Genomic DNA, 12085 nt, shown 5'->3' on the forward strand with positions numbered 1-12085 from the left:
TTTTTTAGTTGGAAACAGTCAGGTTTGTTTTTCTTGATTTGGTTTCGGGTGTTTCATCTTCCGATCCAGTTTTTGGTCTTTCATTAATCACAATTCAACAAGCTCTCGATCCCCTGCTTGCCTGACGCCTCTGAATTAGTTCTATTCTTCTGTTTGGACCCATTACTCTGTTTATTTAACAGAGAAGCAGTGTTATTTGATGCTTCGTTCTTCACTGCAACTCCTTTCTCTTGCTTCCCAGAATTTCCTTTCACGGAAGAGACAGAGTTCGGGGACGATTGTGGATTCTGATTTGCCGACACAGGTGAGACTGTAATCGTGGATGAATTTGCACTCTGATTTGCAGGCTGAGTACTTATTGGAGCTGAAATTGTGGTTTGATTTGGCTTCAATGCATGATCTTTATTAGAATTCTGCATATTTTGAGTGTGATTATTTGCAGTGTATGGCACCTCACTGACAATTGAACCATTACTGGACTGATTTGCTTCCAAAACCAGGGGTTTAACAGAATCAGCTGTTAATAAAATGTGTTATTCCAAAAACCTTTGCTGCACCCACAACAGAACTGCCATTAGGATCCATAGACATTACTTTACCTTGTTTGTGTCCACATAGAAAGATTTTTGGTTGGAGTGAGGATAGTTTTAAAACTTTCATGTGACTTTACTGAGAGGCATCACCGTTTATTCTGAGAAGGCCCTCAACATCTCTAGTTGAGGAGGATGACATTTTTAGTTTATTTGCAGAATCTCTGAACTATAAAGAATCATCTTATTCATTTCTTTCTCCTATGTTTCAGAGTTTCATTTCTTGTCTGTCTATTACTTCAGATGAATTAGACATCTTAAATTTCCTGGAGGGGGTAAGAAATGAATTGGGCATACCTATAATATATCAGCAGGACTTATGGGTATTAAGAATAGAGAAACAATAAAAAAGTAAGTTGCATTTCTTCCTGAGAATTTAGATCCATTTTGCATTAGGATTTCCATTTTTTCCTCTATTGATGATATTATGAAGTGTGAAGAAGCATTAAAAGAGGGTTATACATGTGCAGATGATTTTGGCTCTGGTGAACTTGCAAGATTATCCTTACACATCGCATTTGTAATTGAGTGGAACCTACTTTTGAGTAAGTAAAATCTTATTAATTTCCTTTTTTTCCTTTCTTTTTCCTATTCTTTTGTAACGTTAGGTTGATGCCACAAAAATAGTGGAGTATAGTGCATCTTGGCTCACCAAAAGAATTTCAATACGATATCTTCTTCCTTACAGGAAATGCATATATGGCCACTCAAATTGCCAGTAAATAGTCTGCTGATTTTATTGGTTGATTGATAATAGGCAACTGTATTTAATGCACACTGATCCTAGTAGTTATCTTTGGCTGAGATTCTGCCAAGGCAATTGATCCATGTGAGATGTCTAACAATCTTATTTGTTAAAAAGACAAATTGATACATCACTGTGTTGGGCCACTCAATGAATGGAATTTGTTTCTTTGTAAAATGTGAGATGCCCCATGAACTGCAGCCAGTATTCTCAAGACCTGTAGCTGCTTTTAATCTTATTCTTGCTTTTATATTTTTAATTTATAATGATTGAGGTGAATATAAAAGAATTTAGAACATGAAACTTTCATGGATTCCGCTTTTCCAAACTTCCCATTTGCTTCACTTTATTTGCAATATATGTTTCTGTCATTCTCAGGGTAAATATATGTTTCTGTCATTCTCAGGGTTTTGTAATACCCACAACTACATACATGCGTTGAAGTACAAGCGGTGTGTCTGTTATATGGTGGTTTATTGTCTGCTGACATTTGTTTTGTTTGCTTTATGATCATCAGCATCTCCCCTTGTGTCTTCCTTATATGACTTTTGGCTTTTTGTATTTTCTATTCAATTCTATTTTCACTGTTTCTTATTTTCCTTAATTAGCTCAAAAAATGTTTGTAGTTAGTGCATCAATTGTCTCACGTTTTAATTTGACTCAATCATAATTTATAAAATCGAATGTTGAATATTTGAACTTTCATTTTCTTTAAATTAAAATACAATTAACACAATATATATATATATATATATAAAATCAAAGGCGAATCTACTATACATTGAGTGTGGTCAATTGATTCGTTTAATTTAAAAAAAAAAACATTTAAAATATTGTTATATTTAATAAATTTAGACTTGTTATTTTAACAGTTATTATACTTATTATAAATAATTAGTATTTAAATTAATTTAAATAAATAATAATTATACTTATTATTTTGATAGTTTTCATGTAATATGTAAAATATTTAATCTATTCATTAATTTATTGAATTGTGAAATTGGTATTAATATTATTTGTGCAATTACAAGTATTAAAGAGTACTTTTTATTTTGGAATCAAGTGAAAATTATAAGATTATAGTGAAAATTTGTTATTTTATAAAATTTTTTTTACTCGATTATTATTACATATTTAAATACATTATTATAATTTTTTTCAATGAATAATTTATTATTATATAAAATATTTTTTTCTCTAAATCAAGCAAAATAATTTTTTTTACTCCATAAAATTAATTTGTTGGCCCCTCATAATTTTATTTAATGTCCATTTTTTAAATCACATATTAAAGTGCAGATAATAAAAGAATCACTAAATTAGATTCATATTTAAAATTTGAATTTTTTTTTTGTCTTTAATCTATGTTTTAATAATGGATGTTATATATTAACGTAGATTGTATTTTCTATTCAATTCTATTTTCACTGTTTCTTATTTTCCTTAATTAGCTCAAAAAATGTTTGTAGTTTGTGCATCAATTTCATCTCAATGCATTTTGGATCTCCTTAACGTAGATTGTAATTTACACGTGAGTCGTCCATGTGATTGTAAATTACACTATATTTATAATTACACTATATTTATTTATTTATTTACTTTGAGGTGTTAAATTTTATACAAGAATTTCTTGTGAATTTTTTTTTTTTTTTTGGAACTACGATGTCTCATTCTCTTTTGGTCACTATCTCTCGTTATTTTGTCCGTTGCTTAAGATTATCACACCGGTAAGTAATATTTTAATATGGCGTTTTAATTTGTAGATGCATGCATATCAATTTTTGAGGTGATAATTTTTTCTATTTGTAGAAATTTTGTAACATCTCTCATTGTTCTCTGGGTGCAAATTTTATGTTGTGCACTTTGAGAACTAATGGGAGATCCTGCTGGAATTTTTACAAATATATGACATGTCATTATCTGTCTGTTATTGGTAGAGATGATACAATTCTAATTGGGTTAGGGCCTTACCTTTCAACGCATGATTGGGGATATGATGTAATTCTGATATATGACATATCATTACTAATATTCACTTAATTATTACACAGCTATTAGCAAAATGGGATCGGATCGGAGATGGATGTATGCTAGGTTAAAAGATGGTCTATTGACCTCGAATTCATAGAAGGTATTGAACAATTCATAACATTTGCTAAGCAACATCCGAGTGGATGGATGGGGATAAATCAAGTGTCCATGTAATCATCGAAAGTGTCGAATCGTAATTATGCCGATGAGAATACAATTCGGTTACATTTGATGAAGCATGGATTTGTGCCATATTATTATAAATGGATTTTACATGGGGAACCCGCACAAGTGATATTGATAGTCAAAACATAAATGTTATGATAGCGAGTCTGCTTCAAGAGGTTGATAATAGCACAAGCAATACCTATGAGCAAATGGTAATGGATGCAAAGAGTCCCGATTTCTTTCAGATGTAATGGAGGAGCCTCCAAATCCATCACTCAAAAATTGTATGACATGTTACAAGTCGCTAATCAAGAGGTGTGGCCAGGTTGTGAAAGCCATTCGCAGACTCTCGCTTGTTGCAAGGATGTTGAACATCAAGGCGTAACATCATTTGTCGTAAAGGTGTTTTGATGACATTTGTCAACTTATGAAAGAGGTGTTACCGGATGAAAATTTAATGACTGAAAAATTTAACAGTACTAAGAAGTAGGTTCAAGCATAGGGCCTACCTGTTGAGAATATTCATTGTAGTACTAATGGATTTATGTTATATTGGGCTGAAGATAGTGAGTTAACGAATTGCAAATTTTGTGACCATCCACGGTTCAAACGACATAGTCGAGGCTCTTCTAATTTTCAAACCAATGTGCCACATAAGAAAATGTACTACTTTCCTCTCACACAGAGATTGCAAAGATTATATGCTTCGAATGCAACAGCAAAAGAAATGAGAAGGCATGCTGAGCATGACCATGAAGATGGGGTAATGTGTCATTGTTCAGATGCAACTACATGGAAGCATTTTAATAAAACACATCCTTCATTTGCTGCTGAGGTTAGGAATGTAAGGCTAGGACTGCACCGATGGGTTTCAACCATTCGGTCACCGACAACAATATTCATCTTGGCTACCATTGTCACTCCTTACAATTTGCCTCCTTGGTTATGTATGAAGGAAGAGTATATGTTCCTAACGGTAATAGTTCCTGGTCCGAGAAACCCAAAAGACAAATTGGATGTGTACTTACAGCCCCTTATTGCAGAGTTGAAACAGTTGTGGGAAGTTGGAGTTGAGACATATGATGCATCAAAGAAGAATAATTTTAATATGAGGGTTGCGTTATTATGGACAATAAGTGATTTCCCTGCATATTCAATGTTATCAGGTTGGAGCACAAAGAGCAAGACCGCTTGTCCATATTGTAGGGACGATTCAGATGCATTCACATTGACAAAGGGTGGTAAACAATCATGGTTTGACAATCACCGTAAATTCTTACTACTAACCATCCTTTCGCATTTTAATAAAATTGCTTTTAGAAAGAACAAGACAAGCATACAAAAGTGCTCTCCCATTCTATCCGGTGAGGAAATTTTAGAACAAATAGAACATCTAGGATTAATGTGTGTCATGATATGGGTGCAGATGAGAATAACAGCTTGCAAAGCAAAAAACACGGGTTGGAAGAGACGGAGCATTTTTTGGGATTTGCCATATTGGAGTACTAACATGCTTCGCCACAACCTGGATGTCATGCATATAGAGAAAAATGTATTTGAAAATATTTTTAATACTGTGATGAATGTTGAAGGGAAGACGAAGGACAATGCAAAATCAAGGGAAGATTTGAAAGAGTTTTGTCACCGACCTGAGTTAGAGAGGATATGGCAACAGAAAGTATCCTAAAGCATGTTACACATTAGACAAACAATCAAAAGCGTGTTGTGTGAATGGCTTAAAAATCTTAGATTCCCTGATGGTTATGTGTCAAACATGGGTAGGTGTATAGACATGCGAAAACTAAAGTTGTTTGGGATGAAAAGCCATGATTGTCATGTCTTTATGCAAAGATTACTCCCAATAGCATTTAGGGAATTGCTTCCAAAAAATGTGTGGCAAGCATTGACCGAATTGAGCAATTTCTTTAGAGAGTTAACTTCAACAACACTTAGAGAAGAAGCCATGTTACAGCTCAATGAAGAGATTCCTATTATATTATGTAAACTAGAGCGTATATTCCTCCAAGTTTCTTTGACTCCATGGAACACCTCCCAGTGCATTTGGCTTATGAAGCATGGATTGCTGGTCCTGTGCAATATCGGTGGATGTATCCATTTGAGAGGTAACTAGTTTAATGTATTGTTGTATACTATCATTACATTGAAAAATGAAAATTTGTTGTGACTAAATAGTAAATGGTACAGGTACCTTAGGAAGTTAAAAAATAATGTGAAAAATAAAGCCAAAGTGGAAGGTTCCATATGCAATGCATATTTAGTTGAAGAAGCATCGTCATTCTGCGCTCATTATTTTGAACCCCATGTCAACACAAGGCATCGAAAGGTTCCACGCAATGATGATACAGTCGAACATATGGATGAACATCTAGGGAATCTATCAATTTTCACTCATTCCGGTAGGCCACTGGGAAAAGGAAAGGTTAGATATCTCACAGAACAAGAATTTCAAGCAGCACAAATGTACATCTTGTTGAATTGTATAGAAGTAAAACCGTACATTGAGTAAGTTTTTCTAATATTCAATTATTATAATTGTTGCAATGCCATTATTGATTCCAAACATGTAATTAACTATTTTCATTGTGTGCAGCATTTTTGTTAATGAGTTACACATGGCCAATCCAAATATCAATGATAAACAAGTTGATGAGAAACTAGAGCGTGAATTTGATAAGTGGTTATATATATTTGTTCACAATCCATCCACCAATATATCAAGCCAGTTTTTAAAGGATCTATCAAAGGGTCCATTAAGAAGTGTTATGTGCTACAATAGTTATGTAGTTAATGGTTATAAATTTCACACTAAAGGTTATGGTTCGCATAGGGCAACGATGAACAGTGGGGTATGTATCAAGGGGACTAATTACAGTACTAATGAAAGTGACTACTATGGACAATTAATTGAAGTGCTACGATTGGAGTACCCTGGATTACCAATCAAAAGAACTGTATTGTTTAAATGTGATTGGTTTGATCCAACACCAAATGTGGGAACAAAGATTCATCCAAAATATAAACTTGTGGATATTAATCATAAAAGATCCTTCAATAGGTATGAACCATTTGTTCTTGCTATCCAAGTCGCCAGTGAATTATTCCATATATCCAAGCTTAAAACGTGACAAGGATGATTGGTGGGCTGTGTTCAAAATCAAAGCGAGATCTGTTATTGATCTTCCTGAGCAAGTGAATGTCACAACCCCCCCCTGCACGGGAAGAACCATTTCAAGAAGATGAAATGGAAGTCCCTTTGATTCAAATTGATGATGATGATGATCAACAACAATACTTGAATGATCAAAATGGTGTACTAGTTGAAATTAATGAAGAGGATGTTGAAGATGAAGAAGAGCTTGAATTGGACTCAGAAAGTGATGAGGAATGCGATGATGTATATGATAGTGATACTAATTAGAATTAGGTATTTCTCTTAATGAATTTATATTTCTAAACTTGAAGTATAAACTCTAACTAATTTCATCTGTATTATGTATCATAAGTTGAATGAAGCTAACTAATTAATACAATTATTTATGCAGGATGCGAGGCAACGGTCGCAGGGGAGGTTTGTTGGGTCATTCACAGTCAAGGCAGTTACCTGTGCAGGATGAGCCCAATGATCAACTAGACCAATCTACACAGGGTCAGCCTCAGGTTCCTTCACGATCCACTGGGAGGTCGGCACCAGATCCAGAGGGGTCTACTGCTTCAACACAGCATCGAGCTATACCTCCACCTCCACCGCCACCACCTATTACCCCATCTTCTGAGCCTGCAATTGGATCAACCTCTGGTCATGAAGGTCATTCAGTTGGGGCAGCACCAATATCATCGATGGATGGCCTATCACTCACTACATTTGGAAGAAAGAAAAGAATAAAGCTCATTAATGGCACGTAAGTATTTAAAATTAATTAACTTTATCTATGATTTGGTATTACATATCATTGGGAATTGAAGTACTGTGTTTCTACATTTACATAAAATCAATATATTTGCTGTCTTTCTTTTGTACAGGTTACATCCATCTGAGGAATGTGCTAAGAAGATGAAGAATATCTTCAAGGAGAGGATGGACCCAGAGGGGCACTGTTGGAAAACTATCACGCCTGAAACAAAAGAGTTTTACTGGGATGAATTTCAAGTAATAAAATAAATATTTAAATATTAGCTATCAGATAACTAATTTGCATAGTTTATGAAACCTCAAAAAAGAATGTTATGAACAAATATCATTTAAGTGATGAGAATTTGTGAATTAATGTAAAAGAACACAATTGAAGTATATTAATGCTTAAATGATCTATATGTACAACTTGTGTGATATTGAAAATATATATTGTTGTGAGTTGTTGTAGTTGGGGTGGATGTTATTTATTGTTGAGAATATATGAAGTGTTTTTAACAGGTGCAATTAATACCTAATAACTAGGTTGGATTGTCCAAAATTAAGGGGAAATGCTGTCAATTTTTTTCTAAAATATTATCATACTAATACAACTGTCTTAATTTTTATTTATTTTATACCAGAAATACTTTGATTGGCAAGAGGTGACTCCACTAGTAAAGGAAGCTTGAGGCGTAAGGTCACAGAGCGCTATAAGGCCCTAATGTGCAATGTCAGGAAAGGAAAATCCAAGGTCATCGTGCCTAATAGTACAATGCAAAAATGGAAGGAGGCATGGAGTAGCCCAGAGTTTAAAGCTAAGAGCCATCAATTCACTGCTAACCGTTGTAGTGAGATAGGGGGAGTTGGGGCAGGCATCTCTAGACACACAGGGGGTTCAGTTTCACATGCTACTCACGCAGATAGAATGGTAATGATTTCATATTTACTATAGGATGGTAATGATTTCATATTTACTAGTTTTGTTATTGTCTGTCTACATATTAGTAGCAAATAATCGAACATTATTATAAACATCACTAAAATCATTATATCTTTCAGAAGCCCACTTGGTCAAGACCTTTTCCTTATGAACTTTTCCATAAGACCCACACTAGGAAAGGCACCTCCGATATGGTTGATTCACGAGCAATCAATTAAGGTAAGTGAACAAGTATTTTATGTCTTTCAATTATATGAAAAAAAATGAATAAGTGAGTTTGTTTATTCAATTGCCAAGAAAAATAAATTTAAAATATGTGTATTGACTTATGCAGGATGCATTTTTGGCGCTTAAGGAGCAGTCGTCTCAACCACAAGAGGGGTGCAGTGACCCTCCTATTGTAGATGAGGTCGCACTATATTATCAAGTTGTGGGGGGGGAGAAGAAGAACAGGGTTTATGGCATTGGATCTCAAGCATCAATTTTTTACCCTAGCTCATCACATGGATCATCTTCTACTGCATCCTATTGTGCTCAGTCAGAGGCAATGGAGGAAGAGATTCAACAATTGCATCAGACTATTGCAACGCTCAAGGATAGTTTGGTTGCAATGGAGGAGAGAGATCGACAACGCGAGTTGATGCTAGAGGAGAGATATAGACAACGTGAGCAGACACTGGAGGAGCGCATGCAACAAATGATGCAAAACATGATGGCACAAATGATGCAGGGTACGCAGTTTACAGCCCCAACTCCACATGCGACTCATCAAGATGATGGTAGAGAGGCTGATAGTGTTGATGAGTGATTATCTTGTTGATGACAAGTAGCTTGTTTTTGTTATTATGATATTTTATTTTTCCATATAGTATATTATTGTCATAACCCTTCACTGTCATATTTATATATAATATTGGTGATATTTGATATTTGATAGCCTGATATTATAAATATTATGATATTGAGCATTTAAAATTAATATTATATTATATGCTTCAATACAGGAAATAATATATTAAATAAAAAAATAAAAATTTTCTACTAGTAATTTGAAATGGATTAAAAACGAATTTTTCCGTTTCTAATCCAATAACACAAGGATCGGTTTCAGAATTTAGAAACCGATTTGAAACGGAATTTCTGTTTCAAAAAAATTGAAACCGAAATATCAGTTTTTAAATTAAAACGGAATTTGAAACCGAATATATGTGGTTTCTAAATTTGAAACGGAATAGTGGTTTGAAAATAGATTCAGAATTTGAAACGGACGCCATTTTCCGTTTCAAATTTATTTAGAAACTTGCGGATTTAAAACTGAATATTTCGGTTTCAAATCGGTTTCTAAATGTATTAAGAAACCGATTTTCACTGATTTGAAACCGAATATTCGGTTTCAAATCTCCTTTTTTCTTGTAGTGTCACTAGTGCCAAATACCCCTGACATCCATGCTTCAACATCTTTCTGGTGCTAATGGCTAACACTAAGTTGTATAAAGCTACACTCCTGTCACCATCAAAGTTAAACTCTTTCACTCTAGGAATATATAGAAACACACCTTTTTGTTATTTCTTAATCTTAACTCTGCGATTGGCTTTCACCAGCACATCTACTATATAGTATCATACTATAGTACTAACCTACTACTCATTTTATGGAACACAGGCCATTCACCATGGATGATTCTTCCTGTTCCTCGTTCCTAATATGACCATCAAAACATTATCGTCCCCTACTATCCTTTGTAAGGAATTGCCCTTCATGGTTAGATAGGTATCCTTGAACCTATAAATTCCACCTAAACTATCATAGTAGCGAGAAATGTGTGTTATACCTCAATCCCAGAAAAGATACTTTATGTATTAATTCTTCTTAATGTAGCCACATCTATTGCCTATAGCTTTCTAGACTTCAGCCTCAAATCTACCCATTAGCAAAGTTTCATCCACAAATAGCACTCCTTCCAGCTTATAGTTCAAAAGGGCTATAAGCCCTAGTAAATAACTTGATCTAACTCCTGTCATTACCCTAATCGTCCATCCATCTTTGACATTAGGTATGCACTTACCATCATTCTTATATCTAGAGATTGTGTATGAACTGGTGCTTACTAAACTCTCAAATAACTCGGTCACCTCGACCCAGTCTCCGTTCCTTACATAGCCCTCTAGGGCCAAAAGTGCTAGCCAAACTTGAAGAGAAGGAGAAATATCCTGCTACAGTTAACTACATATGATTTCTTATAATAATGTTTAACCCATGTCTCTTGATTTTTTTTTTCTTCAAATTTTATCATCTCCTTGCAAAAGTTATGCTCTACCTATAAGATATCAGCCTCACCAACCCTCTGTTATGCCACTGTCCAATCCTAATATACTATCTTTAACTTGTGCCTTGCCTTCTGCTGTATTTTGGAAGATACCTCTTATTAACAGATTCTTCCAGAGCTAACTTCAATTATACCTACTTTTATTCGTATTGTGCCCTGACTTTTATTATATTCTAAAAGACATCTCTCACCAATAGATTCTTTCAGTACTTACTCTACCCTTACCTATAACCATTATTTTGATCCTTAAACTTCCTAGTGACTTCTAACCACCTATACACGTCACTTCCCGTTCTATCCCTACTATTGTTCTGTCACTATTGCTTTACTGTAAAGTGAATCTGTTGATCACACTAAAGACATTTGCCTAACATTCATAACAAATCTTTAACTACCTTCTCATTATCTCAATAGTCTAACCTAAAGCCTATGTATCATTATCCCTTATTCTTTTCTCATTAAGCATAATTGAATCTATTAGGTTGACTTTTATTCAACTTACAACCTACTGACTTTGCTTTTCTACCTAATAGGACAGTTCAAGCTATCACTACACACCCTATAACTACTACTTACTTTAGTTGCATGCTTTACTTAACTTTTCTCATACTGTCAATAATCTAAAGGTTCTTATCCCATTGCCCCTTATTCTACCTTGGAGACAGAAAATAGACGAAGTCTAATCCAAACCCTATAACTCTGAACTCTGGGTTTAAGCTCTTAACACTGCATCAATTATGACCTACTCTGAGTTCTGCACTTCTGGGTCCTATACCATGACAAACGTTCTCCCTAATGCCATCCTTTTCTAAGCTCTCCATATCCTTACCCTTATGTTTACCTCGTTTACCTTCTTTAGAACCATATTTGCCTCCTCTGTATCTTAACTCTACCCTTCCTAATCTTATCCTGATATGGGCTTTTCAATCTGTTCTTTAGCCGACTCTTTTTCTCTTACCTAAAATCAAAATTTGACTATTTTATTCTTTATCTTTATTCTCTTTCTTGACCTAATCACCATGCTAAAAGCTTGTACCTTTTCACTGTCTCTATCAATCATTTACACCTTGGTGTTATTCAGAATTAGTTCTCAGATCACTCTAGCTAGCACTTCCGCTGGCGTTCGCGTTATTTCTCTAGCTACATCTGAACCAACTATTTTATTTTTTCCTTCTGCACTTCTTAAATATATATATATATATATATTTATCTATGCTAATTTTTATCCTTATCCTTTCCTTTACTTAGAGTGTACTCTTATCTTGAGCAATAAGAAGCTAAAGAGAAACTCAGAGAATAGCAGCCATGCATTCACTATGTGATCTCTGTTTCTGTCCTTTAGACTATATACTACCCTCTACTATCTGG

At 34.4% G+C, this 12085-nt stretch overlaps 2 protein-coding genes across 2 annotated transcripts; both read left to right on the top strand.

Moving 5' to 3' along the window:
• The first annotated feature begins 6866 nt into the window (after positions 1–6866).
• On the top strand, positions 6867–8139 carry LOC131183053 (uncharacterized). The gene is made up of 4 exons (XM_058152836.1): positions 6867–6982; positions 7101–7457; positions 7579–7705; positions 8092–8139. The coding sequence occupies exons 1-4, from the start codon at positions 6885–6887 to the stop codon at positions 8137–8139; spliced, it is 630 nt and encodes a 209-aa protein (XP_058008819.1). The 5' UTR covers positions 6867–6884.
• Positions 8140–8171: 32 nt separating this feature from the next.
• LOC131183054 (uncharacterized) lies at positions 8172–9198 on the top strand. The gene is made up of 3 exons (XM_058152839.1): positions 8172–8378; positions 8510–8584; positions 8725–9198. Exons 1-3 carry the CDS (start codon positions 8172–8174, stop codon positions 9196–9198), a joined length of 756 nt encoding a protein of 251 aa, XP_058008822.1.
• Positions 9199–12085: the final 2887 nt, after the last annotated feature.

This window comes from Hevea brasiliensis, chromosome 1 (genome assembly GCF_030052815.1).
Source record: "Hevea brasiliensis isolate MT/VB/25A 57/8 chromosome 1, ASM3005281v1, whole genome shotgun sequence".
NCBI lineage: Eukaryota > Viridiplantae > Streptophyta > Magnoliopsida > Malpighiales > Euphorbiaceae > Hevea > Hevea brasiliensis.

Excerpts from the sequence above, each read along its gene's own strand:
- LOC131183053 (XM_058152836.1), top strand. The coding sequence starts at position 6,885 with ATGAAGAGGATGTTGAAGATGAAGAAGAGCTTGAATTGGACTCAGAAA. Across the intron at positions 6,983-7,100 it reads GTGATACTAATTAGAATTAG|GATGCGAGGCAACGGTCGCA; the intron begins GTATTTCTCTTA and ends TTATTTATGCAG. Across the intron at positions 7,458-7,578 it reads ATAAAGCTCATTAATGGCAC|GTTACATCCATCTGAGGAAT; the intron begins GTAAGTATTTAA and ends TCTTTTGTACAG.
- LOC131183054 (XM_058152839.1), top strand. The coding sequence starts at position 8,172 with ATGTGCAATGTCAGGAAAGGAAAATCCAAGGTCATCGTGCCTAATAGT. Across the intron at positions 8,379-8,509 it reads CTACTCACGCAGATAGAATG|AAGCCCACTTGGTCAAGACC; the intron begins GTAATGATTTCA and ends TATATCTTTCAG. Across the intron at positions 8,585-8,724 it reads GGAAAGGCACCTCCGATATG|GATGCATTTTTGGCGCTTAA; the intron begins GTTGATTCACGA and ends TGACTTATGCAG.